The sequence below is a fragment of the Trachinotus anak genome, unplaced genomic scaffold (assembly GCF_046630095.1).
Source record: "Trachinotus anak isolate AG129_WGS33_773 ecotype Australia unplaced genomic scaffold, CSIRO_AGI_Tana_v1 ptg000012l, whole genome shotgun sequence".
In the NCBI taxonomy this organism is placed as follows: Eukaryota; Metazoa; Chordata; class Actinopteri; order Carangiformes; family Carangidae; genus Trachinotus; species Trachinotus anak.
Genome location: NW_027273863.1, coordinates 24537358 through 24565269, shown reverse-complemented (window position 1 = coordinate 24565269; position 27912 = coordinate 24537358). Strand labels below are relative to the sequence as shown.

General features: G+C 42.0%; 5 protein-coding genes across 7 annotated transcripts; 2 read left to right on the top strand and 3 right to left on the bottom strand.

Annotated features, from left to right (window-relative positions):
• The first annotated feature begins 83 nt into the window (after nt 1-83).
• On the top strand, nt 84-5238 carry LOC139628612 (ras-related protein Rab-8A). The gene is made up of 8 exons (XM_071490445.1): nt 84-289; nt 862-922; nt 1363-1423; nt 1532-1609; nt 1727-1816; nt 1916-1981; nt 2067-2117; nt 2346-5238. The coding sequence occupies exons 1-8, from the start codon at nt 166-168 to the stop codon at nt 2433-2435; spliced, it is 621 nt and encodes a 206-aa protein (XP_071346546.1). The 5' UTR covers nt 84-165; the 3' UTR covers nt 2436-5238.
• A 492-nt stretch (nt 5239-5730) lies between these two features.
• On the bottom strand, nt 5731-10214 carry cib3 (calcium and integrin binding family member 3). Its single transcript, XM_071490447.1, has 6 exons — nt 9852-10214; nt 8934-8968; nt 8436-8547; nt 7815-7962; nt 6001-6196; nt 5731-5827 (listed from the first exon to the last, which is right to left on the bottom strand). The coding sequence occupies exons 1-6, from the start codon at nt 9900-9902 to the stop codon at nt 5806-5808; spliced, it is 564 nt and encodes a 187-aa protein (XP_071346548.1). The 5' UTR covers nt 9903-10214; the 3' UTR covers nt 5731-5805.
• A 749-nt stretch (nt 10215-10963) lies between these two features.
• Nucleotides 10964-18094, top strand: LOC139628609 (excitatory amino acid transporter 1-like). Of its 2 annotated transcripts, XM_071490437.1 has the most exons (11): nt 10964-11461; nt 11742-11931; nt 14487-14624; nt 14840-15047; nt 15139-15181; nt 15278-15329; nt 15448-15622; nt 15789-16022; nt 16172-16366; nt 16668-16802; nt 17063-18094. In XM_071490437.1, exons 2-11 carry the CDS (start codon nt 11754-11756, stop codon nt 17199-17201), a joined length of 1497 nt encoding a protein of 498 aa, XP_071346538.1. In that variant the 5' UTR covers nt 10964-11461; nt 11742-11753; the 3' UTR covers nt 17202-18094. The 2 variants fall into 2 exon arrangements, with proteins under 2 accessions (XP_071346538.1, XP_071346539.1); XM_071490438.1 differs by lacking the exons at nt 10964-11461; nt 11742-11931 and adding an exon at nt 12266-14362 and having other exon boundaries at nt 17063-18092.
• A 72-nt stretch (nt 18095-18166) lies between these two features.
• Nucleotides 18167-21473, bottom strand: admp (anti-dorsalizing morphogenic protein). The gene is made up of 5 exons (XM_071490439.1): nt 19862-21473; nt 19626-19762; nt 19395-19517; nt 19094-19283; nt 18167-18793 (listed from the first exon to the last, which is right to left on the bottom strand). The coding sequence occupies exons 1-5, from the start codon at nt 20154-20156 to the stop codon at nt 18369-18371; spliced, it is 1170 nt and encodes a 389-aa protein (XP_071346540.1). The 5' UTR covers nt 20157-21473; the 3' UTR covers nt 18167-18368.
• Nucleotides 21474-21673: 200 nt separating this feature from the next.
• Nucleotides 21674-26605, bottom strand: pnhd (pinhead). Of its 2 annotated transcripts, none has more exons than XM_071491028.1 (7): nt 26102-26605; nt 25460-25555; nt 25157-25296; nt 24576-24852; nt 23525-23706; nt 22613-22671; nt 21674-22013 (listed from the first exon to the last, which is right to left on the bottom strand). In XM_071491028.1, exons 1-7 carry the CDS (start codon nt 26151-26153, stop codon nt 21863-21865), a joined length of 957 nt encoding a protein of 318 aa, XP_071347129.1. In that variant the 5' UTR covers nt 26154-26605; the 3' UTR covers nt 21674-21862. The 2 variants fall into 2 exon arrangements, with proteins under 2 accessions (XP_071347129.1, XP_071347128.1); XM_071491027.1 differs by having other exon boundaries at nt 24576-24855; nt 26102-26602.
• Between the last annotated feature and the right edge of the window lie 1307 nt (nt 26606-27912).

The following is a 27912-nucleotide window of genomic DNA, read 5'->3' as shown; positions in this document are numbered from 1 at the left end:
AGGTTGTTGGTTGGTGAGCAGGAGTCGGGAGAAGACGCCCTCTGGCCCCGGTCGTGGAGCAGCAGCGGCGGGGCGGGGGGGGGGATTCCGCGCCGGCAGGGGGCGTCATTTCTGGACAGTCGCGTCGCTGCTTCGCCGGGCGGGATTTCCGCAATAATATCAAGTATGGCGAAGACATACGACTATTTGTTTAAATTACTGTTAATCGGCGACTCTGGTGTCGGGAAGACATGTGTCCTGTTCAGGTTTTCGGAGGACGCCTTCAACTCGACCTTTATCTCGACCATAGGTGAGGCTGCGGCGGTGGAAGCGGAGCCTTTCGGTCTGTTGACGGTCCGCCGGTGGGCTGGCTGCAGGGGGCCGTCTACCTGCTGGAGCGCCTGCCCCGTCGAGGGCTCCAAGTAGTCGCTCTTTTGTCGTTAGATTAATAAAGAATGTTAATCTTTAAAATTAGATGCTGTTGATATAACTAGCAGGGGTTAACACTGTCGGCTCTGTGTTTCGTATGAGGTTAATGTAAGAGATTAGTTGGTTTTTGTGATGTTATATTCTTTTGCCGGGTGGCTCTCCTGCAAGCTAGCACATAGCCGACGTTAGCTATTAGGCGCCGTCTACATCCTGGCGCACACCGGAAAGCCTGTTATATATCAGGCTGCAGCTGAATAATTTAAGCATTACAAAAGCGCCGTTATTCATGTATGGACATATTATTGCAGGGACAAGAAGCCGAGCTCCCAGTTCACTTTATTCCCAGTTCATAAGTGCAGTTTTTTTGAGCCTCGGTTGTCTCGGCTAACGTTTGACAGCTATGCCATGCTAGCGAGCTAACGGTATGATTGACATCCTTCTTTATCCCTCCAGGCATTGATTTCAAGATTAGGACGATAGAGCTTGACGGCAAGAAGATAAAGTTACAGATATGGTGAGTGGGGTTGCTTCAGGACATGTGACAGGGTGGAAGGGCTTTGTCAATATTTTGCACTTCCTTGGGGCGCCCACATGTCCTTGACAATGTTGAAATATGAACTCTCCACCTTTAAAAAGTCATGTCAGTCCATTAAAATCAAATGTATAAGTTATTTGTCGTAATTTTAATGATGTTTATTTCACTCTGTATGTGTAGATTTTGTCTTCAAAGGCAAAATCACAGGTTTAAAGCCCATAAAAATCATCAGTTTAATCCCAGCCCCTACACAATGACAGAACTTCATACCTCCCTCCTTTACCATGTGGTTTGATAAAGCCTATGATTTTGTTATACTTAACTGCAGTGCAAAATTGATGGAAACCCGCCCTGTGATTTCTCCACACATGTTGGCTCTCAAACTTTTTGAAAGCTTTTTCAACTCTGATGTTTTTCAGGGACACAGCTGGCCAGGAGCGCTTCCGAACAATCACAACGGCCTACTACAGAGGAGCAATGGTGGGTACCTCTTTATGGACTGACAGGATAATGTGGCATAAATCTGCTTTGTGAGAAAGCCATGGAGCTGAATTAATCTCAACACATGCGATTTACTGTTCTCTACAGGGCATCATGCTTGTCTACGACATCACCAACGAGAAGTCCTTTGATAATATCAAGAACTGGATAAGGAACATAGAGGAGGTATTTATACTGACCTAAATATAACCTCCTTTATGTGCTTTCTACTTCTTCAGATATGTGATTGGCATCATGTAGCATGTTGCCTTTATTCATTTCCCCCCCTTTTTTTTAATCAAGCATGCATCATCTGATGTTGAGAAGATGGTCCTTGGCAACAAGTGTGACATCAATGACAAGCGGCAGGTGTCCAAAGACAGGGGGGAGAAGGTGAGACGTTTGTTGGGGTTAAATTTGATGGAAGATACCAGTATAACATGATAAATGATGTCATCAGACTTTTGTAACCCCCCTCCCATTTCATTTTAGCTTGCATTAGAGTATGGAATCAAGTTCATGGAGACCAGCGCAAAGGCCAACATCAATGTGGAAAATGTAAGTAGTCATTCTTCTTTGAGTTCTAATATGCTTAGTAGATGCATCAAAATGTGACAACATGTATATTTGTTCTGGTTCACAGGCATTTTTGACACTTGCCAGAGACATCAAATCAAAAATGGACACAAAATTGGTAAGATGAATTCTTCGATAAATGATATTTGTAATGAGTGTGTTTATTGAATGGAGCTTTTCTTAAATTCTAAACATCTGAACATTAATAGCCACCTGCCTCTGCTTGTGGAAAATATAAACAGAGCCATATGAAAAGAAAGCTGAGGAACCGTAAGAAAGCAGTGACTGAGCCACACAGTTCTGCTCGACAAAGCAGTGACCTGTCTGTTTGTTGTTTTCGCTGCAGGAGGGCAACACGCCGCAGGGGAGCAGTCATGGAGTCAAGATCTCAGAGCCTCAGAAAAAGACCAGCTTCTTCCGCTGTAGCCTACTCTGAGGACCGAGGCCTTCGACACTGGCTGCCAGCTGGCTGGACATAAATGGACTGTGCTTTCTCTTAGCACTACCTCCCTACCCCTCTTTCTACCCATCCATGGCCTGTCCTCCCAGTCCACACAAACCATTATATTCCCAGTAAGTGGAGGACTTTCCCTCCTCTTCCTCTTCTGAAAGCTTCCAGTGGTGCATCTCTTCCATTTTTAAGGAGATCTGTTGTCTTCATGAGTCAGACTGCTTGACTGGCAGAGGACCTGACCCGGAGCATTATCCAGCTGTTCCATATCACACAAATAACGGGCTCTTACTTCTCATATTAGTCTCTTTGTTCTACGCACTCATATTTCATACAGCCAGTAGCACAACCAAGAATGAGAAATCATTTAATTATTGTCAAGGTTTTGGGATTATAAGTACAAATGTGATATTTAGATCTATTTTTATTAGTCCTTGTTCCCTTTGTATGTGATAAATCTCATCCAGAGACTGATAGGCTTGAACTCCTGAAACTGAAACAGAGCTGCACAGGCCGACTTTATCATTTCAGCAGTTGAGAACCATATGAAGCATAAAGTGGTTAGAGATAGGAGAGGAATCGGTTTAAAAAGTTTTCTCTTTGAGTTTTGCTCAGTTGTTCTCAACAGTTAATTGATGCGACTGTGTGACATCTTGCCCACACACACACACACTGCCTCCTACTCTTCAGCCTCTGCAAAAGCTTTCACGTGCTTGAAAGCAGTTTGGCAGCACAGACCCCACAATCCAGGTGGTGTAGTAAACTGCAACTAACCACTGTGCATGCAACATTTTTGAGTGCAAATGTGCTTACACTGCATTTGTACATACATTATTTAGCAATATATCTGAAAGTACATGTTGTATAATTTGACTAATCCTGCACAGTTAAAAAGATTATGGCAGAAACTAATATTTCAAATATTTTGATTATTTGGTCTATAAAAGAGTGAAAATGGCTCCGAAGCCTGTCCTAAACAGTCCAAACCCTGAAAACGTCCACTTTACTATTGCATAAGACAAAGAAAAGCATCAAATCCTCACATCTAAGAAGGTAGAACTAGTGAGTGTGTGGGATATTTGCTTGAAGAATGATGATTAAGACAAGTAATTGATTATCAGATTAGGATTAATTTATCTTTTCTTGGTTAACTAATCATTTGAGCTCCAAAAAAACACAATTTTAAAGTGTTGTTTTTTAATTTGAGATGTGTGAAGGTTTTGTTGCAGCTCTGACTCAGTCTCAAGCTAAATGATGTCTCTGGTTGTTTGATCAGCAACTCAAATCACTCTGGAGGTTTCACACTGTAAGGCCCTTACCCCTCTTGCTATCCAAGCAGCTCTCCTTGCACTTTACCAGTAACTCGTGTTTTGTGTGTAGTCTGTGCCAAGTGATAGTTTTGCAGTACAGCAATACAATTACTTAGTTAAAAACTGTCGTGAGCTAATGAGTCCTGGTAATATCGTGGGCATAATTACTGAATTTTACTGCACCTTCTTATAAATGACTTGATCTCCTTTGCTGTTTCACTGCTAGTGATCCACTGTCCTGGTATTAGTTCACTGAAAAAAACTGCCCTAACCTACTTCAACAAATTCTATTTCATAAAAGAATCAGTGAGCCTCTGTTTCTATGCTACTGCCAAACTGTAGTTTAAACAGTGATATTTTCTCGGTTTACATGAAAGCTGGCTTGGCCTAACTTTAGGCGGTCTCATTAGTATTATTGTGCATTTTGTTGTGTATTTGTGTTTCATTGTGGCCCTTTAGTTTGACAACTAGGTGGCAGCAGAGGCACAGTGTGCATCTTAGGTCAGACCCAAACCAAAATCTGAACCAGTATTTTATTAAGATCACAAGCCACAGCGAACTAGACTTGTGCGATGCAAACGTGTATCCTCGACTCGTATTTACCTTTGTTGCTGAGTCTCGATCGGTTCCCATTCTTCCTCATGTTTCCTTCCTACATCTGTTGCTAGTCTGAAAATCAAGCTCCTATATGCACAATATTGAGGAGGGGGGGGTCTGTCTTTGCTTGCCTGCACCTTTTTAATGATTTAATAATTTGGGACCTCATGACTACCATGACCATTTGTCTTAACCGCTAATACTCAGTTCTGTCATAGGTGAGCTATGCATCGTGAATCTTGGACCTGTGCATATTTGTGTGATGTAATTTTCAGACGTACTCGTGGGCCTGTACTGTTGAATGTATGGGCTTTTTTGTTGTCTTTTGTTTTGTTTCATTCACTGAGCCAAAAAAAAAAATAGGACATGCTCTGTTCGTAGAAGACGGCATTGCTACATGAGTGGGAGTGAAATCTACCGTAACGGAAGGTTAAATAGGAAGAGTCTGGGTTCTGTAATGTGGAGATAGTGCTGTTGTCTCATGAGTGATACTGTAGCTTTAAAACAGAAACGTAGGGAGCTGACTTTTGTGGGACTCGAGCTGTATCATTTTCAGCCAAAATGATACTTCTCCTCTTTGATTTTGTTTTTAAATCATATCTTTTTCTTAAGACTCCTATCACATGTTATAATATACTGTACATCCCTTTTTACAGCCATATTTTCATTCCATTGATTGTGAAGTACACAGGGAGAATAATACAAGACATTTTAGAAAAAAAAAAAAAGGTGAAACAAAATTGTAAATATCACATTGAAAAAGAGATCTACTTAAATTGTACTGTACTTTCTAAACCCATATGAAAATGTATCTACAATTTGTAGATATGTGTACTTTTGATTTAATAAAATAAGATAATAAAACTCTGCTTCTTTTTTTTTTAATTCAGTGTCTTTATTTGCTGAGTGTCAGAGGAAACTTCACTGTCAGTTGAACCCATGCTCTCACAATGGAGCTCGACCGCTTTCAAGACAAATGCCTCTCCCTTCATTGGCCCACTGTGGCCCACTGGAATATTCTGGCATGTGTTTCTTTTATAGTCCGGTGTAACTGAACCCCTTTAGATACAAAACACAAATCTGCTGTTGATGGTCATAACTAATGAGCCTTGTCTTGATGGATCGACTGAGGCTTCCACATGATAGATGCGCAGTCACACCATGACCACTGTTATTTCTGCAGCTTCAAGAAGAAAAAGAAAAATCGGATGTGGACTCAGTGTGTTAGTACAAGGCAAGCAAATCCAAGCCGTTCACAGTCATGGTCCTGTGAAGGCATAGTTTCCCATAGAATTTGTTCTGGATGCTAAATGTGAAAGTCTGTGTGGGTGTTTTTGGTAAATATATTTTTTTACAAAATGTACACAAATGAGCACAGACATTCTGCAGCTTTATCAGTCCATCTACTGGAGCTTTTCAAAATAAATGTACATGATTGTGTCATTTCCTTAAATCCTTATGTGGAAGGTGCTGTGAACAGAAATGAGAACGTTCTGGTTTAATTTCCTCATTAGCAGTCACTGATTAAGAAGATAAATGTACATTAGATTACAATCATTTATACATAACTAAACACAGAATACTTATATTCCCACGAGTTTATGTAGGTGGGTTTTCTCCTCACATGGTCATCATTGGCATACCTCAGGAAGTCTGGGGCTCGGACAATCATGTGCTGAAAGTCCTCCAGGGACAGACGTCCATCGTTGTCCAGGTCGGCCTCATCTATCACCTTCTCACACACCATCCTCACCTCGTCCTCCGTCAGCTCGTTGCGGGTCAGTTTGTTCAGCGTCTTCTCCAGGTCGGACTTGCAGATGAAGTCATCGTTGTTAAAGTCTTGAACAGGAGGTGAAATGCTTGGTTGATTAGTCAAGCAACTATTCTGATAATCAATGACATGTTTAAGTCATTTCAATTTTTTAGGGAAAAAAAAAAAATTCACTGGTTTATTTTCTTTGTCTTTTATGATATTTAACCAAACATCTTCAGGCTTTGGACTGTTGATCCAATTTGAGGTTTTTTTTTTAACTTTTTAAACTATTTCATGGACAAAACAATTAATCAAGAAAGGAACTGAGAGATTTATTGGTTATGAAAATAATAGCTGCAGCAAGATATCCATTATATATACTGAATTAATTATAATTCTGAATTAGTTTTGAGTATGGATAAATACTTTTACAGTATTCCATTTATTCAACCTTGACTTTTTTCAAACACATAGTCTTAGTTTTCTCAACGATTTTACTGCCAAAGTGGAAAAGGCAAACACAGCATCTCATTAAACTATATTTTAATGTAACCACACTGTAGATGTAGAGTAAACATGTTTTTTTAGCCTCAAACATTCCCAGAGCGTCGGTGGAGAGGTCGTTTCAGGTGTCTGAGCTCATCATGCAGCCGTGCTTTTACAGTACATCACCTTCCTTGATGGTTCTCCTCTACGGGTCTGAATAATGAATGAAAAATTTCCTTGATCCATGACCATGGCGATGTGTATGTAACTTCTGTCATCGTTTCTTAATTGGGGGGGGGGGGGGGGGGCTGGGCTTTGACAAGCTTGTTGCCTCTATAATGGGCTGGTTAATCATTTATAACAGTCCCTGCACCATCCGTCATGCTTACAGGTCCATGACCCTTCACTGTGTTTGCTCCGTTAACATATGGTTGCATCATATTAAAACACATTCACGTTTAATATACAGTAGTTCATAGTTAAACTTTGGACCTGGGATTAAATGATTTTGTTGCACACACATTTTCTTTAATTTTTTTCTTGTATACACTCTGTAGTTCCATGTGTTAACCCTCACCTTCTTCTCTTTGGGAACCTGGAGACTCCAGACCTCCTTTAACAACTCAAAAAAACATACCTAACATTGTTTTATCACTTTGATACTTCAGGTCCTTTCCCATACGATGTGGGTTCATATCCTCCAAATCTGTGATTGGTACTGACAGTACTTTTTTACACAGCTCTACCCACCCAGATTTGAAGTAAGTGTCTCTGGGTTTCTGTTACAGGTCTGAAGATTGACCTCTCTGGGGTTTCATTGACCTCAAACGTCACTATTTTAGTTAACACACTGCATGTTTCTGTGTATGTGAACGACTTTTTGGCGAACAAAAACATTTTTCATGTATAACCCGTGCACCACATAAAGCATGAAATATTTACTCATGTATGTACTAACATTGCATTATCAAACATACAAGCTCAGTTTGTGGTGAGGGGAAGGGTTACAGCTGGAATACCTTTCTACATATTTACATTTAATAATAGCAGAAAAAAAAGCACAAAAAAAATTATTTAAAGTTAAATATATGGTTAATTTCAATTAATATTATTATTTTATTTATATACTGGACCCAAGTATTTAAGAAGTTAATCAAAATAAAAAACATGATTCCTTAATATGGTTAAATAAAAATGCACCTCCTCAGATATTTTTACCATAAATTTTGAAAGCGTAGTAGGCCTTGAGGTCACGCGGCGCCATCTCGCTCAGGACTGAAAACATGTCCAGGAAGTCGTCCAGCGTCATGTTTCCCTCTCCGTCCTCCGAGAAAACCTCAGCGATCCTCTGACGAAATGGGTTGTCCTGCACAGAGGGGACACCGGGACTTCTGTTTCAGCCTGACAACCTGTCACTGAGTGATTCAGTGCAACTGATCAATCAGAAACAACAACTTCTACTTGTTTGACGGCTTCAAAATGTGTAATTTACTATTGCAAGATTGTGTGTTTTATTTTGGCTGATTGACAGTTTGGAGGAATGAATGACTATGAGGGAAAAAAACGAACCTTGACAGTCTCCCCCTCTTTCTCGGGACATGCCAGTGACCAGCATGTCAACACACCTGCCTACCTCCCTGTCCCTGTGTAAAGAGCCGTATAATTGACCCATTTCCAGAAAGTGTGTCCTCGGGGACCCACCTGCATTCTTCAAGTTCAAAGGAGTCGGGTAACATATAACCTTTCGAAGAATTCTGTCGATTAGTTGGCCATTAATTATGGATTAGGAACACAGGGAGAGCGAGGGTCTGCAGGGTGTGCGGGGACCAGTGGGTCTACCTTCAGCTCTGGCATGCTGCCAATCAGCTCATATGGTAACTTCACATCTGGGTGGCTGGTGTAGTCGAGGGGAACAAGCTGCGGTGCCAAATCCCGATAGCGGTAGAACAGTCTGGGAAAGGTTTAAAAAATTTACTTTCAATATTGAATTACAAGATATCTTCTATATTATGTGGTTGTGTATCTTTTTAATGAGGGAGTAGTAGTTAGGAGAAGTGAAGTCAGAAAACTCCTACTGTTCAGCTGCAGTCTCTTTTTTCTCTGAAGACATTGAACAGTGAGATACATTTACATGCAGTCAATTTATGAGTCTTCTCTAATAGCAAGATTTGAAATCCCATGTGATCTCGATGGTTGCCTGCCCCACAGTGGGACAGGTCTCCTGATACTGTAGTTTAGAGTTACAGCGTAGTGTTGTGCAGAACAGCTGTGTCACCCACAGATAATACAATTTAGCTCAGTTTTTTATCAGTGTAAACAAAACAGTGGTCTGCTCACCTGAGAATTTCTTTTCTTGTAAAGTAAGTACAGTCCTGCAAACACAAACAGATCGTGGCAGGAAAGTGCAAACAACGTTATGTAGATCTTTTTGCATAGCGTGGTACCTAATTATCTGTGAGACGCAGCGGAGGGAGAAGTATTCAGATCAATCATCAATATCAGACTTTAGAAATACTCTGGCACCAGGAACAGACGATGCAGTTTTAATAGCAAAGTAAAAGTAAAGTCAGGTCAGCGCCGAAAACTTTTGGCAACAAGCTGAACATAAAGCATCGAAAGTAATAGCACATTATGCATTATTGATTTATTATTATTACCGCTTTAACAATGAAGCAAGTCAAGGAACAGTTCAATCTAACCACTTTATTAACAATGCATCATGTTTTCTAAGCTGATTATAAGTAAAATCTTAACCTCTTAACTATAAGAGTGAAATCAATGAGTAAAAAGAAAACATTTCCTGTTGAAATGTTGTGAAGAAGATAACACAGTACCTCCAATTGTACTGAGGTATAGTGCTGCATTATGTAGAGTAAATATTCTTAATTACCCTCCACACTGGTTTGGTGTGAAAACTGTTTACATAAGTCAAATTTCCAAACAGCTGATTAAAATCTACCATTAACTCTGAGCATCCTGTTGCTATCTTTGACAGACATTTGTTAACAGCAGGGTTGTAAAAACAAAAATATGAACTCAACAAACACCATCAGGGAAAGGTTTGACCTAGTTCATCATCACCCTGAAGGATGCACCGCCTAACCTAACCTCTTTTTGTCTATTATCAAATGAGTCATAGAACCGCTGTTGTGTATACAACCTTGTTCACAGATGCCTGTAGTTGGCATCGACAAGAGACGCCCCACTTAGAGGATAGTTGTCTCATTCAGAAACAAAAAAAGGACCGACACCAACCTGATAGGCATCTAGCTGCTGTGCCGTAAAGATGGTCTGTTTATTCCCCATGTCTGAGCGTGCAGACACCAAGCCTCAGGTCCATCGCTGCTCCAGCATCGAGTGCTTTAAGGGTGTGTGGATATGTCAGATATGAAATACTTGGACAAAAGGAAGCCGGAGCCAAAGAGGAGATCAGGTGTCGGGCTGCCACAGGGCCCTTTGGTCCCCTTTATAATGGCAGCATTTCATCGTTTTCTCCATTGTGAATAGCAGCCCCTCTGACAATGAGCGAGGGCTGTCGTCCAGCATCATGCCAAGTGGTATCAACCCCCTTTAGTGCCACTCCATGGCCAACGCCTCAGTCAGCGCTCAGGTTACACTCTTTAGAGACAGGGTTTTGTAGTGAGCAAATAGAGTTTTTGATGGGAGGATAGTTTAGTTTTTATAGCAGAGAACTTATATATATTTTTATGATATATATATATATAATAATTAAGTGCCTTTTCAGGTTCAGTTCTAGGTGAGGTATTACATGTCTCACCAGAAACTGAATTTGAAAATGTTGTCACTTTGCACAAGAGCTAGGAGGCATAACCATGATTTTAGGAACTAAATTACCTGCTTGCTTTTTATCCTGCCATTATAGTGAATAAGAGCAGATGTACAGTAGCAGTCACATTAATGTGTTCCACCTTTACCTCCCTCTATTTGCATGAATGACAGAGAGGAGATGAGGCAGTACAGTCAGGGGATTTAGTGTCATAAAGACAGTCATTTCTTCCTGACTGTGTCTCGTCTGGTGATAGGGTCGAATATTCTGGCTTCTGAAAACACGTCAGAATGAACTCAGAATATGAACTGATCACAAAAAGTCTTGAAATAATTTAATTTAGTTCCCTCAAAAATATGAAGGTCTTAAACTGAATTTACAAAAGTCTTACATTTTTTTTCTCTTGTTTGCTGTTGGCTGTTACGTCATTTATAAAATATTTGATTGTGGCTTTTAGAAAATGTTATAAAAGTGAAGTGAAGTGAAGTGAGGTGAAGGCTTGTTCTGACGGTGAAGTGTGCGTGCCCTTTCAGTCAGCACCCGCAGACATGCAGCAAACACTGTCTGTGCTGCCAGCTACAGCAGCTAGGAAGCTGGATGTCTCATCATGTGCAGTCATTTATGAAATATTCTGTCTTTTTGCTAATCTTGCTTTTGCTCCAAGCGAGTCGTCTTCCAGCCACCTCCACCTGCTCTGAACCATCTGTTTGTCTGATCCCTGCCTGAGGGGGTTTATATTCCTGAATTAATTTCCTTTCAAGCATGTGACATGCAGCACTGAAACACTGCTGCTTTGCCAGATGAGAACCGTACTGCTGCAGCGCTATTTCCACTTTCCAAGCTTAAGGAAACGATGTAATTCCAGATAGCACGTTTTTTTCTTTGACACTCGATATCCAGTGCTTCACGTTGTGGTTGCTGAGTCAAATATGCACATATGAAATATGTATATGAGCCTTTGGGATTGGGAGGAACAGACACCTACTTAAACAAAGAATATTTGTTTTAAACTTACCACCACCAACACTCGTTCAAGTGGCAAGAGGAAAATATCTGGAGCTTTTCAGCTATTTCAAAGGTTTGACTCAATGATTTCGCTACTGGAGTTAAGGGAATGGCTCTTATTTTTAACCATTGGTTTGATATTGAAGTGTCCTCTTTTTAATTACCTCTTTAAACTGATTTCTGAAGACTTGCCTTGGAAAAACCTGTACTATTGTATCTTCTATTACCAAATATGTTCAATTCTATTATTTTTCTCCCCTTTTAATTTTCATACTACACTGTATAGATGTCATAAAATTGCATGTTTTGTCAAGTCATGTCGAGAACTTTCCTACTTGTCTTTTCTCCTGCAGCCTGTGACAGAGATGCGTCCCTGCTCGAAGCTGAGAACCGTGGACATCACGGACGACTATGACACCCCTAAGTGCCCAGAGACCTCTGAGGTCTTGAGTTTGGACTCTTTGCCCCAGAAAAAATGTGATGTCCGAGCTTTTCTCAGGAGAAATGCTTTTGTGCTTCTCACTGTGGTTGCTGTTGTCATAGGTAAGTCAAAGGTAAATGTTGTCAGTCGAAGTGTGACCGAATTGTTTTTATAGAGTAACGCTGTCATTTAGTATCGGTGTTGATTGGCTCACGGTTGCATTGCTGCACCATGGAGTTGGATGACAGAAAAAAATCTTGATCAAGTCATTAATTGACTTCACACTTGAAATACAGCTTGGAGTCAAAGGGAAATACTGGTCTTAAGTTGACTGAGCTTCAGCACATTCTGTTTGGAATAAAACAATAAACACAACATTAAAGTGCCAGGTCTCAGCTTTACTTCGGGCAGGGTTACATCAATCTCAAAAGAACTATGTGGGAGATATAGCTCTTAAAAACACAAGGTGCCTGGCTGGATACTTGGCCACTTAATGTTTCCTGAGCAGCGGTGTGTGGGTTCACCATTAGTTCATGCACATAAGAGCTCACACAGGGTGAGAGCTGATCCCGTTTGGACTGAGCTGAAGAGAACATGCTACAACCTGGCGTAGAGGGGGGGGCGGAAGTGAAAGTGTTCACTTGATTTACAACCCAAGACAAAACAAGAACATTATTCAAAACAGAATGTGGCTTTTTTATCTCAACAGCCTCTTCATTGTCAGCAGAAGCTTTTATCATGTGTCAGGAATGTGTCTGCTGGGATGTTTCCCTGGTTCGCTCTTCATGTCGTCTTTTCATGTAAAGGAAGGTTTCCAACTCATCAGGTATCAACTCTGCTCTGCAGCTGCTTGGTAGAAGAGTCATAACCACCACCTTCAACTCAATCTACAGTAACATCTCTGACATCTCTGAATGACTGTATAAGTTAAAACAACCTTCCTTCCAATTTCACTAAGATGTTTCTTCCTTGGTTGCGATTTCCTCTTTCACGTCCTGTTGGTTGCTTCTTTGTGTTTGAGCTTCCTGGTCTCTGATGGCGTTTTACTTGAAGGGATCTGAAAAATGAAGTGCCAGTTGTTGTCGAGTGAGTGTGTCTATGCAGAATTAAGGGTGCACGTGAGCTAGAGGTGTTTCACAATGATGAAACCACACCATGGTTTTACCCCAGTGCCTTCTAATTAGTAGGTTGCAAACAGCTTTGCAACTAGGATTGTTGCTAGGATTGTAACTGCTTGTGTTGTGTTAGGCTAGTATCATTGTTGTAGTTTGTTTTTTTTTTTATATATCATTGCCAGTCTACATTAGCATTAGCATTAGCATTAGCATGGTAAGCTGGCAAGCCATCTGCAGGGCCATGCAGATGGACAGGAGTCACAACCAGCTGAAGAAATACCAACAAAAAAACACACAGCTAAAGTCCACAGTCATTTATTGAAATATTCCTGGGTTACTGAGGGGTTTGTCCGTGGTCACTCATCTGTCACCTGCATGCTGAGTTTTCCTGGTCCAACTGTCAAACAGGGAGTGGTATGCTCCAAGGGCTTAAGTAGAGGGGGGCACCTGGAATGTACCATCTGTAAACTCGAGCAGAGGGGTTGTTTTTGTTAAGTATTGCAGAAATGCTCTTTTAGGGCCTAAATAAGCCAATGAGTGTGCAGTAATGATATCTCTGAGTTAGGATAGGTTGAGTGATGTGCACAGAAATAGTTTTAGATGTAAATATTGTGTATATTGGTTGATTGATTAATTAACTGTGGTTTGTCTTGTAGGAGGGGTGTCTGTATAAAGCCAGTGTAGAGGCCGTCCTCACGAGAGTGCAGCTGGGCTCTGGAAGGGCAGCAGGAGCTACAGCCCTATAGCTTTTTGATTTCTGTGACATAATTTGGAGGATTTGTACTTTTAGTTTTAGTATTCTTTTCATGTTTGTTTAGTTTATTTATTTATTTATTTTTTACAAGTCACCATTACACTTTGCATCTGACTGGTGACCGTGATAAAACAAAGCACCCGGTGAAGACTTTTGGGTCCATCCCTCTTCCTTCCACTTCTTGGTCAAATCTTACAATTGAAACAAATCTATGGCTTAAAACCTTCTCTTGAAGTCAACTGTTCTGTCAGTTTAACTTCCATCGAGCAGAAATTTCAGGGCCTTGCTGGAGGCATCATTTAATGGTTAATTCAGCATCCGTAAGTCAGTCAGTGCATGGCCTTCTTTCAGAAAGGATGTTTCCATTTCTTCTGGCGTCCTGCAGTCTGGACCACAGCTTGGCAGAGGCTTCGTGATCTTGCTCAGAAGACTCCTCTTGGAACTGAATGTCCATCTGTTTGCAGACTCTTGCCTCCCCTGATTTCTTCCATACTTTAAACAGTTCACATTGCAAACTAGATAAATACTGGTCTGAGCATCTTCTTGGTAGTGGCATCGTCCCTCTCGCCCAAGTGATAAACTGTGTCCACTGTCCCACAAAGCTTATCCACTGACAGTAGAATCACAGTTAGATTTAATATACTCAGATGATAATGTAGATGTAGCACCACCTGTTTTTTAGAGGTAAGATTTTACCATTGTCTTTTTTAAGTGTTTCATTCATGTTTCACCTTTGGTATTTTTTCTGGATGAAATGGTCATTTCATGGGCAAACTGACGTGCTGAACTGTGTTTATATTCCTTTGAGGTGTCACTCTGGGTTTTGCGCTGCGATCCACTAACATGACAGAAAGGGACATTAAATACTTCTCCTTTCCCGGAGAACTGCTGATGAGTATGCTGGAGATGTTGGTGCTTCCTCTCATCACCTCCAGTCTGATCACAGGTTGGTTCCCAAATCCACACAGTGGACATCACCTTCCACATCACGCTCGCTCTCATTCAGGTCCAACTGAGAATATTTTCCTGAATTTGCATATGTCCAACATACTGAAAAGTTGGTTCCATTTACTTTACTATCTTCAAAATATATCAACCAGACACATCATAGCCATTAAACATGGAACTGCATTGATATGTTACGACTTCTTTTCATTTCAGGCATGTCATCTGTGGACACAAAGTCTTATGGGAAAATGGGGCTCCAGGCTGTTTGCTATTACACAGTAACCACCATCGTGGCTGTGGTCACTGGCATCCTCCTGGTTGTTCTTATCCAGCCAGGGAAGTCACCCGGGCTCATCTCAGTGTCCCCTGGTGGCCAGGCGGAGGCTGTGCACACTGTGGATTCCTTTCTGGATCTGATCAGGTTTGCATTAAAAAAGCAAATTGTTAAATGTACAGTAAGTAACCAGCCCAAGCTAGTCTATACTTTATTTTTCTTTCTTTTTGCTTTGCAGAAACATGTTTCCCTCGAACCTGGTGACAGCTTGTTTCAGAAGGGTGAGCTCTGCAGTGATATTTTTTGGTTTGTTTGTTTTTGTATTTTTCATTATATTACTTGTCAACTATGATCATTTTCTTCTGCCTTTTATTCAGTATAAAACAGTGTACTCTAAAGATGAAAGTGTCGTCAATCTGACTCAAACAAGTGAGTTCAGTTTTCTTTTTTTCCTTCTTTGTAATCCTGACCATTTAATTCTATTCATGTTATTTAATATAGAAGGTTATTATCATGACTTGTGACAGCGTTACTTGAACCCCTTCAGATGACACCATACCAATGCCCGGCACCGCAGAAGGCATCAATATTTTGGGTTTGTCTGTCTTCTGCATTGCCTTCGGCCTCATCCTGGGCAGTATGGAGAACGAGGCGAAACTTCTGAGGGACGTGTTTGACTCCCTTAATAAAGCCACCATGCATTTGATCAATGTAGTCATCTGGTAAGCACAATATGAGGATGTGGACTATAACAATCATAGTATTCTAAAGTTAGAAATTTTGACCTTGAATTGACATTAAGCCATCCAGGTATTCAAAATATATCCTGGCTGTCAGTCATTTCTTGATACTATATTATCTTCGTTGAATCTCACCTCTCACCCACAGGTATTCCCCGGTAGGAATCCTCTTCTTGATTGGAGGGGAGATTTTGAAGCTGAAAGACATTAGTGTTATAGGACGCCAGCTCGCCATGTATACTCTCACTGTAATCACTGGCCTGGCAATCCACAGCTTTTTCACCCTGCCCTTCATCTATTTCATTGTCACACGCAAGAATCCCTTGAGGTTTGTGGCTGGCCTCTTCCAGGCTCTCACCACTGCCTTTGGGACTTCATCCAGGTGAGTTGGACTTCTAGTCTTCACTGTTGTTAAAAGTTAAATGCTAGCACCTGAAGAAAAGACGTGTCTGGTTTGAAATAGTACCAAACATTAGAGGCTGTTGAATTTTTGAATAAGGGTTTGATTTAATTATTTTTTTCCCCCCACAGTTGTGCAACCCTGCCCACCACCATGCGCTGTCTGGAGGAGAATCTGGAAATGGACAAACGGGTGACACGCTTCATGCTGCCTGTAGGAGCCGCTCTTACAATGGATGGAACAGCGCTCTATGAGGCAGTGGCCTCCATATTCATAGCCCAGATTCATAATATGGAACTTGATATAGGTCAACTCGTCATTATCTGGTATGATCAAATGCAGACTTTTAACTGTTTCTATCGCTTCATATAAACTGTAGTAACTGTACTGTCAAATGTTTATTTATTAATAAATGTATGCGTATTAACTGATGATTTAGAATATAAATGCCTTAAGGCTCATTATTATGATTATTGAATGATAAGTAAGTAAGATTCTGTAAGTAGATTCTTAATTTACTCCTCCTGTTTTTATTTGTTTGATATTTTGAAACAACTGAACTGCTTAGATATTTCCTGTGTATGTGCAGTTGATCTTTCTCGCTGCTTCTTGACTGTGTCATTGCAGTATAACAGCCACAGTTACAGCTACCGGGGCTTCAGGTATCCCACAGGCTGGCATGGTCTCCATGGTGATCATGTTGACATCAGTTGGACTGCCCTTTGAGGGCATTTCAATTATCATCACAGTTGACTGGATATTGTAAGTGTGTGTCTTTCTGTCTGTGTGTTGTCAGGGTTTGAGAAGAGGCTGAGAAATGCCCTGCCAGTATTGTGCAATATATTACAGACACGTTCATAAATGATTCTCTGGTTGACTACTTAGATATTTTGGTAAGGGGGATAACACAAACACAAGGTCGCGCATGTTCTGAAACACATTAGGCCTCCTAAACGTGTGTGTGAGTTCGGTAAATGCTCGCGAGTTCCTGACCTCAGAATTTCCTGTGTGATTATGAACAGGGATCGTTTGAGGACCGTCACCAACGTGCTGGGCGACGGCGTCGGTGTGGGTGTAGTGCACCATCTCTCCAGACGTGAGCTGCAGAAACCTGCAGAAGAATGCTTGGTAGAAGAAAAGAGGGAGAAACCATCTGACTGAGAGGCAAGAGGCAACTACACTTTGTTCTTCCTGCAGCAAGTTGAAGTTTTTTTTTTTAATTTAAGTACCACTAATGTTCAAAAACGTTTTCTTACTGTACTCTAAATGATTCAGCTGCCTTCCTCATCAAAGATGCTGCAGTGTACGTTAGAAAAATCTGTGAATAAGTACTTCATCAATTTCAAGAACATTTTCACAGATTTTGTGAGGATACATTTTAAAGAAGTGAAAACAATGTTTAGGGTTAACAATAGTCTTAAAAAAAATCATTATCTTTATATTTTTTTCCTGTTTAGTCTCTGCAAGATTTAATGTTTTTGTGATCATTTCAGAAAAAAAAATGTCTGAAATTTCTGTTTATTTCTGTTTAATTTATTTATTTTGAAAAGGGAGCGTGAACTATTAATCTACGTTCAAATAAATATAAATGTACCCAAAAGCCAAAAGGCTAGTTTTTATCAGCAGTCCCTTTGTAGAGCATGTAGGGAGAAACTGATTGCCATGATGTATAAAAATAGAAAGGCCATGGGGACAAATGTAATTGCAGTTTTTTGTGGTGGTGTTTTGGAGGGAATACACAGCCTGTGTATGCTCATGTCAGCATGAAGGTGTTAAGTCCATTGTAACTGATAATAGAACTGCAGGGAACGTGGGTTTTCTTTTTGTTTGAAACAGGCAGGTAGTAGTAGTCAAAAGTATTACAAGTATTCTTCAAGTTCTGCAAGTATTTTTCTAGCAAACTTGGTTAATTCCTATAACTGCAGGATTGCAAGTTGACAAGTTTGACAAAATCTTATACCAATTTTTTTTCATAATCAACAACACTTCAGCCTAGACATCAAAAACATCGTCTGGAACTAATGGGACAATTTTCATTAAAATAAATTCACACTATAACCTTTTCTTTGCACAGTTTATTCTGACTGCATAATCATTCACAACAGAAAACATAAAATATACACATTTACACCGTTCACAGGATGTCACTTCCATCACTGCCATATATTATAATTTATGGATATTTACATATATTACAATGTGGGAGCACATTACTCATTAGCTGCGATTGAGTTATAGAGGGCAGCTGGCTGTCTGTGTCCCCAAACCCAGTTCACATTGCATTTTTAATGAATATCTGTGCAGCCCAGCGCCAGTGACTCCTTGATGTCAGTGGCAGCCACAGCTTCCTGCCACCATGTCATTATACTGTTTCAGCACCACATTCTCATCATCATCAAAGTAGAGCAGGTTGATGGAGAAGAGCTTGTCGGGCACGCAGCATGGCGTCTCGATGCCTTTGATCAGCTTCAGGGCGTTGATGATGGACTGGACGGTGGCGTGGTTGGTCGGCCTCATGTTCTGACCCAGAGGGAAGGGGCAGGAGCCTTTGCAGTGGTAAGCGTTGTAACCCCTGGGAGAGACAATCCAGCCTGACCAGCCGATCTCCTCAAAGTCAACATAGAGAGGCAGGCGTTGGCAGGGCTGAGACACGCCGTCCTCCTCGCTGTAGTCCAGGGAACGAGCGCTGCGGGAGGGCGGCCCTGACATGGGGGCGTGGGGCAGGCTGGAGGTGGCGGTGGTATCGTTGGGGTCTGGTAGTGGAAAAGAGAGCTATTAGAACTGGACATCAGATTTTTCTTGTGTGTGTGACATATTACATTTGTAACGTATAAAATTTACAGGGGTTTGTTTGAGTTGTTCATGTAAACAGGGAAATTGCCACAGATCAAATGACAGTGATGACAGGAGAATGGGGGCCTGGGGGGGCCAGAGTTCCCCCTAGGCGTCATAATGCTTCTCTGCACCCCTGCTTATCAGCATTTAAGACCACACAAATGTCAGATGTATATTATTTCCAAACAGTGGGCATAACCTCATCAACCGAGTCTCACCTGTGCTCTCCAGAGTAGTGGAGCGGCGGCCGTCGTCAGTGAAGAGAACCAACATGGGCTGCTTGCTCTGGTGGTGGTTGCGTCCTGAAGCGAAGCGGATCAGTTTCATATCCATCAGGCTTCCTCCCAGAGTCCGAACCACCACGTGGAGTCCCAGGTTGCTGCCTTCATCCACCATCCAGGAGCGAACCTTCAGGAGGAAGTTCACATTAGTCATTTAAAACACAGATTTCACTCCTCACTGATCAGTGTTTGCTTCAAGCAGTCAACGAGGGCCCTAAAGAGAGAAGAGGATACTCACTGCTTGTGTGATGGTGAACACCTCCCAACCAGCAGAGTGGACCGGGATGAGTCGGGAAGACAGCAGCTTCTTCTCCTGAGTATTGTTGGTTTTGGTGGTGTCAAGCACCTGATAAACACTGACCTGAAGGAGACAGAATTCATGTAGTCAACATTCGAAACATCCAAGGGAGAGTGTGGTCACTTGAGCCTTTCACCATCCAGACTTGATCACTGCACTTGGTTTACATACTTGGCAGAAGTGATGCCTGTTGAATGCTAGTGTTGCCTGAGGTCGCAGCTTGAAGAGATGGAGCTCCGCTGTCAGGATCTTCTCAGTTCTTGCAACCGTGGACAGATTGAACCTGAACTCCACCTGCTCACTTCTCACTGCAAGGAAGAAATTATCATTAGAGACCAGAAAACTCCCATATGTTCTCCTCTAGAGCAGCCAGCTGCAAATGCGTGCATGCAGAAATCAGATCTTACATTTGTCAAAGAAACTGCGCACAGTATTCCCCTCCAGGAGGTACGGGTCCTTGGTCACACCATCCACATCAGCGACCGTGTTGTACAGATCGAGCATGTACTGAGGTGGCTGCTTGTGTCCATGAATCGCTGGGGGGTCCTCCATCCCAAAAACCTCCAGCAGCCTCTTGATGGCTGCAGAGCGGACCTCCTCCGACTCGTCCTCCGCTGAGAAATGGTTCTCCAGGTCGCTGAGCGAAGGCCGCGCAGCCACCGCGCACACCAAGGCGGCGAAGCGCACAACGAACAGCGACATCTCTGCGGCGTGGGTCGATTCCTGCAGCTTCCCGGCGTCCTCGAAGCGCACAGCCAGCCGGCAGCTCGGAGTTGGAGTGACTGCAGGAGCCTGGAAGCCCCACTTTTTATATCAAATGCCCCCGTTCCCTCTTCAGTGCCCCCGAAGCCTTTGTAAACAGCAGTAAAGATGCTATTTGGTCGCAAATGTAAATCACCAATCAGCCAATGTAAAGGGAGACTAATGGCGGCGTTAACAAGGTGTGAACCCGATTGTAGATTTTATTCAAGCCCATTGTCTCCACGTCTGGCAATAAAGGCTCAAATCAACTAAATCCAGCCTTTGGAGCAGCTCGACACTTGTGGAGCAGCGGGTTTGTTGCTGTGGGACATGTACTTGTCTCTGATATGTAACTGCAGAGCTGGAGGAGTGTGAAGAATACGAGGAGAATCAGCTCGGAGCTGATCTCCTGAGGAAGTGCGGGCACCGCGGGAGGTCAACTGCGCCTGAATGAATCCATTAATGTCGAATAATGGGCTCAGTGTCTGAGGTGGAAACCAGTTACATCGACAAATAGGCCGGTGTCGCTGGCTACACGTCGGGAGATTTACATGACTGGATAATCACCAAGTTTGCAGCTTTATTCTTTAAAAGGAGGCCGGCTGCACCCAGCCAGCCCCTCCTGACTTCTGTGACTTCACCCACCGGTCTTTCTTTTTCCCCATAAAAACATGATTTTCTTGATATAATTTACAGCTGTTTACATGAGTCTGACCACAGTTTACAGTGTGAAGCCCCCGGATGTGTAGGTATATTGTGTGTATGTATATTAGGGTGCAGCGTTTGCCCCTTTGCACTTTAGATACAGAAATGCCTATAGCCTATTATATACTGTATCTGTATTTGATAATGAGTTATTTTATTCCCCAGCATAAAAATGAATCTTAATGTACGTTCAATGTGATTATTTCCCAGTTCTCTCTATAGCGCACTGCGCCGTTTGGTGCCTTTCATCTTTACGCACAAACGAAAAAACTGAGACTGAAAAAAGTTTCAAGCCCACTGTCATAAACATTTAAGAGATCAAAGTCCTTTTTTTCTTCTTCATGACACCTTACAACCGAGCCATAAAACGCCTTGTCTTTAGAAGACACGGAAAGGTGGTGGTTGACATTGGAGCCATTAACTTCCTGCACTTGTGTTTTTTCAAAGGCACGTTTGAAAAGTTGCTTGGCCTTTGGTGTGCTCCTCTCCAGAGCTGGAGTCTGGCCGTTTGACCATGACACTTATTCTTATTTATTTATTTTTTCAGATTCTAAAGTTTAAAAGACTATCTTTCAGGCCTGGCAAGCTGCTCCTGCTTTTATTGTAAATTAATTTAGTATTGTGTGTACTTTTGCTTGAACTTTTTATATTTATGTATAAAATCAAAGGCAGGCCACACACACTGCCTTGTTTTGCTGTGAAATGTTCGGTGTCATCATACAGTGCCATGTTTCATTTGCAGTTCAGTGACAATTCATAATCCAATATGTGGTATTAAATTTATTTACAAAATTATCATTTTTACATATATTTACATATAATACAATAATACTTTAGGGTAGAAAAGTCTTCAATGAATGAGATAGTATTTGGTTCAGTGGGCCGCTTCCACAGTGGGTCTCAGTTTTGGAAGCCCCCCCGTCAGGTCTTGGAAGTTGTTTTTCCAGTGGGGGGCGCAGCGTTCAGTTTTGGCAAAAGCAGGAAGTGATGGAGAGGACAGTGCGTAGCTGCCCATGCTGGTTGACAAAGCTGTGGCTCTCGTAGGCTTGAGGGACGCAGGAGCTGGATTGTCTTTCAGCCCACAAGTGGCAAATTTCAGGATCAGATGGACTCCTGTGGCAGAAAATCAAAAAAAAAAAAAAACACAAGAAGATTAAAATCACTGAAGCAAACAACCTGTTTATCTGCTGTGTGTCAAATAAACAGTTAAACCACAGTTTCTGTCTATAGCCAATTGCCAATGTCAGTGTTACTGTGCAACGAGAACAGCAACAGGTCTGTGGGCTGCTTCTGTCACTGTGCCATGTTACTGCCCGTTTCAAACTGGGATGATTCCTGTGTAAACTTTGTATGGAAGCATCATGATACTGATCAGACAGTCAGTGCTGGTATAAACTTATTACCACTGTGCAATGATAAATGAATCCTATTGAGAAATGCATGAATTAAACACAAAGACAGACTTTTTTTTAAACTTGTGCAGCATTTTCCCACTCAGGCCATAAAACCGACAGTTCTCTTGTTGCAGGTCTGCCACAATCTCAAAATAAAGCACAAGGTTTAAAGGAGACGTTACGATTTAACCTAGAAAAAGCTAAAGTGCTGAGTTCAGGGGGCATAAGAGCTCACAGGCATTTGTAATGAGAGTGGCAGAGGAGGTGTGTGTGTGTGTGTGTGTGTGTGTGGATGTGGCAGCTGTGGTTCATACTTACCTGAGAAGGCATCGGTTTCCTGAAGTGCAGCCTCCCAAACATCTGCCCACATCTATTTCCTGTGGAAAATTAGCAACACAGAGAGAAGGCAATGAGCTCACAGCTGGTCGCAAATATTGACCCAGTTGAGCTGGGGGCCAGCTGCCGTTTAGCATGTTAACTGCTTTGATTCGACACCTGCAGGGGCCATTTGTGTTTGCACTCTGCTCACACCTTTGGTGCTGAAAGACAGCAGATGACCAAAACCGGGGCTTGGAATTCAACTTCAACTCTCTCTATAAAACCCTCTATCTCTGTGATGATGAGAATGTAGCGTATGCAGTTTGCAGGACGTTCCTTTAAAGCAAGGGTTTGTTGAAAGGTCTAGTGCAACAAATGTACAGCTTGGACCCTTTGCAATGTGATCAGAACAAAACCCTTCTTTGCGATGGGTTGCACAGGGACCCCGACAACTGTGCAACTCAGCAGTGTCTTTGGTTTGTGTGTTGGAGGAGTTTTGAACTCTGCAGCCTTTTTTCTCCGTGCACCTTGGAAGTAGGTAAAGTGGCACAAATTCCTCCTCTGTTTGAATTCAAAGAAAAACCTGCCAGTCTGTCATGTGTATTGTTGCAGGTTGTGCATGAATAAGCACACAACACATCCTGAAGTCCTTCCCACCAGGATGCGCGGTGCCAGCCACTGGCCGGTGCTTGATTAAGTGCCGTCTTCCACACATGTCTGATGAATATAGATACTTCATTAGTGTCTGGCACCAGGCTAGGCCCCCGTTTCCTCTCAGCTCGATCACAAAAGAAAGTGTGAAAGTGGCATCACAAATGCATCACTTTCTAGTGTTAAGTATGCCATGCTAATCAAATGAACACAGACAGAAGAGTCTGTGTTTCTGTGCTGGTTTACTGAGTTCACACTTACTTTGAGCCTCTCTTCTTTGACTCCATCTGCATGGTGGACTATTTCATAATAGTACTCCACATATGGGACCCTGTAGCAGCTTTCCTTCAGCTCACAGGCCACCACAGTCTGGATTAGATCCACTTTGTTGGGGGTTTCCACCAAGGCTGAGTCAAACTTAGTGGGGACGCAGGAGAATCCCTCTGCGAATGACAAATAAAGAGAAGATTAGATTTATATGGCCAGGAAGAGCAAGTTCATTATAATCTGTGATCCAAATCTAAACAAACTGTCCCAACATCAAAGTAGAAAACACAGGATTATTGATTTATTGGTTATTGATTGACAGAGCTTTCAACCCACTAGACAACAAATTGATAACTGGTGCTGTTAAAGGTTTGTAGATATAATTGTTCATCATTAAAACTAATTACATTTGTAGATTTAGTTCAATTTTTCCCCCCAAAACATAAGAGCTTCAGTTTTATCAGTGTGACCTGACACAGGTCATGACCTGCAGCGTTTATATCTCTACCCTAAGTCCTGGACATGCAGTTTTATTCTTTTACACAACATACACACAAATATAATGCACTTTAAGGCATTTTTCCATTTTGATGATACTAGAATAAACTTTTGATCTCTATGATCTCAAACCACTTCACCTCAGTGTGCAGATGCTCTCACTGAGTATTCTCCTTCTTTGAAGTTTAACTTGACTCGACATCATTGCAAATGAGGCAAACCTCAATGATTTTCATGGTTTAGATAAACAAATGAAATGAATCTAAAGGTAAAGGCAAAAAAAAGTTGGCCTAAAATATTTCTCTGTCCAATGAAATGTAATTGAAATATTTTTCTTGTATTATGTCACATTTGGCATAATTCGGTAATAGTGAGACTGAACCAACCAGTTTAGAGGAGCTTATCCCTGTTGTATTTCAAAACATGAATGGCTCAAAACATCAACTTTCTATATCTCAGTGAATCATTTTGCATTTGATCATCTGCTGTTTGTAGAGGACAGTGCCTCCTCCCACACACACACACACACACACACACACACACACACCTGGAGAGCCCTTAGACCGGGGGCATCCTCCCACGTCGATGACTGTCTCGTAGGGGGTGTCGGGGTGGTAGGTCCTCAGTGCGGGGACGCGGATGCACTGGCTCAGCTTGATCTCGCAGTGACACTCCTCCACCACCTCCACCTCCCGGGGCCCCTCCAGCAGAAGCACCCGGTCCACTCGCATCCCGGTCGGCTCACACACCTGGTTCATCCCGCAGGAGGGCAGCTGGCTCGGCGGCTCCGGGCTCTCTGGAGCTGCGGCCCCCCGGGTCCGCATCTTCTGAGAGGCGGGTTTGGGTCAAACATGTCAGGACGTGTTTCTGAGCAACTTCAATTGTGTGGTTCAAAAGAAGTTTATGATTGATGTTCAATTCCAAAATGACCTAATAACATTTATTGATCATACAAATGAAATAAATATATTGACTGTATATTCTAACATGTATTTACAGGGTTAAACCACCGCGGACACTGTGCTAAAAGAATGTTTTCATGTTTTAGGCTTCTTTCTGTGTCAGCCTTCACAGGTCATCACTACGGTACAGCGCCCCCCTGTGGCGGTGTTGGGAGGCTTCACTCACTTTCTTGCTCCTGAGGAACTCCAGCATGGAGGAGTGTTTGGGGTATTCCTGCTGCCCGGCCTCATGTGGGGGCCTGGATGCTGCTCCACAGTGCGACCTGCACATCCCCACATCCACACTGACAGGACTCCCAGAGATGTCTGGGGACAGAGGGAAGAGACAGGCGCTGATTCTTTTGTTTGATTTTCTCCAACTATTAAACCAATTCTGTAATGAAATATGAGACATCATGCTTTGTTCTCTCTAGAAGCTATAAAGACAAATGTGTTGGACGGTCCCTGTAGGAGGAGTGTAGTGCTTTACCTTGTCCGATGTACACAAAGTGGCTCTGTCTCTTGCAGCACACTCTCTGTGTAAACAGGTTTCTGTGATCGGTGTGTTTGCCCGACCCCCCAGTCACTAGAAAACACAACATGAACATACATTAGTGACTTAAAAATTCAATTATATTGCTGAATTTAGTTTTTAAAAAATCATTAACCATGAGATCAGTATTTAAATTACAATATGTTAAACACAGACGACAGCTGAGCAAGAATCTATTTTCTTCAGGGTGATTTGTTGATGAAAAGCGTTCATTATTTAAGCCAAGAGGAATATTTAGAACAATGGCTTTCCAGGAAAAAGGAAAATCACTCTTAATTACATTATTAAAATATTTAGATATAATACGTGAGTATATTAATCTGGAAATGTTCATTTTGGATTTGAAAGAAAAAAAAAACGTCAGTATTTAGTTAAAGTGATTTGACTTCACTGTTGCAGTTGCAGAAACGCATGTGAACACATCTCCCAGCATCACACCCTGTCCTACTGCTCCGGTTTACCAATCATATAATAAAGGATCAGCAAGTCAATCTGAGCAGACTGGTGTCAGTCCAGCGAGTTAACAGCTATAATGTCACAGCAGCAGTAGCAGAGTAGAGCAAAGCAAACAGTACTTACAGGTCAGGTGGAGGGCACACAGGAGGACAAGGAGCGGCCGGGGCACATCCATGGCTTTAATCCGAATCTGCTCCTCGGCTGCCAGATCCTGAGTGTCCCTCTGCTCGGTGAAGCCTCTGATATTTATACAGGATCGAGCTTCAGCCCCAAATGTCGCCCGAAACAAGGTCTCAGAGTGGTGAGGGGTCAAAAAAAAAAAAAAAGTGAGAGCTAATCAAATTTCCATGCTGAATGCCTTGTGGGACGGTTTCTTACAAGCACTTCAAAGGAAATCTCTGCAGCTTTTCTGTTTCTGCTGCGAGAGGACCCAGTGGCTCGAGTGTGTCGACCGGGCCTGAGCTCACCCTAATGAAGTGCTTAAGTAGCCTTGAGCCATTAAAGCGTCGCTCATTCAAAGGCATTAATCATCTTTTATCTCAGGGGGAAGGTGTTTAGCACCTCTGACTTAAAACAAAACCCGGCCCAAACACATAAACAGGATCAGCGTGGGGGCCTGAGCCTCCCCTTCTGAAAACTCCAGCACCTTTGTGTTTATTCAACATGACACCAAATGGCCAGACCTCTCAGAGCTGCCCTTCAAATCTCAGAGCTTCTTTTTCTCTACAGAGAAAGTGGAAAGATTGGGAACGGGAATAAGATACTGTTCATTAAACAGGTTTCCAGACATGCAAGTTTATGGTATCTACCCAGGTCAAATGGAAACGTAACTAAGAAACACAGTTTGCAGGCAAAGTTACAGTTACACAAAGCGGCAACCTAGAAACTCTGTTTTGTTCCTTTCTCGTGTTACATCATGTTTTATTTTAATCACAGGAAAGAAGTTGATAATGTTGGTTGTTTTATTGATTTTCCATTCATATCTTAATAAGGTGTTAGTCCTTCTTTGAAGTGTTGATGTGATCCCCTCATTTTCACCAGGATCAACGGATCATCGTTCAGAGAGCCATCAGCACTCAGACACCTTGATTAAGGTGATGCCCTCAGCGGTTTCAGTTGTTGATTCCTTTCATGAAGCGACAACAAATCTTTTTGAAACTCTGTCATAATCCTGGTAAAACCCAGATTCAGTCCGAGTAATGACTTGATTTAATTATGTAGATCTAATGATATGTTGCCTAAAGAAACTCAAGGAAGTTGACCTCACTTCATGTGGGGCATTAGAGGATCAGCAGGAGTCATAAACTATATATGAATTGTGTGTTATGTAATTTGTATTATATAATATTGTGAAGTAAAAATAAAAGTAAGACTAATTATGCAGTTGTGTTTAAGAGGTCATCAGGGGTCACAGGTTATCAACAACTGACAACTCACATGAAATGAAATGAAATGTTGTGTTGCAAAAAGAAACTACTGCTGAACCACTACAACTATCTGATCACAAGTTCCGTGAGTAGCTGAGTCTTCGTTCGAGTCCCATGATCTTCCTCAGCAGAGAAGTTGTCTCCACATTGGCTGAAAAGTTGACAATGAAAGTTCATCAAACAATCTCACCACCGGCTCAATGCTCTGATACGACACAAAGCAGCAGAACAGCCACTAATGGACCAGGCAGTGACATCTCACATTTCACCAACAGCTGTTTCCAAGATAGAGAATAAACTTTCAGTCTCCACAATGCTTTGTTGTTTTTTATAATCTGCAAAAGCAACATCCTGTCCTTTAAAATACTTCCATTTTTCTCAGAGGCCATTTTAGATGCATAAATCCCCATCACTTTATTTGATTTTAATGTTGATGTAAAGCCTCATCTATGAATTTGAGTCACTCACTGTCCATTAAATTATGTTGCTTGTAAATGTCAGAGGAAT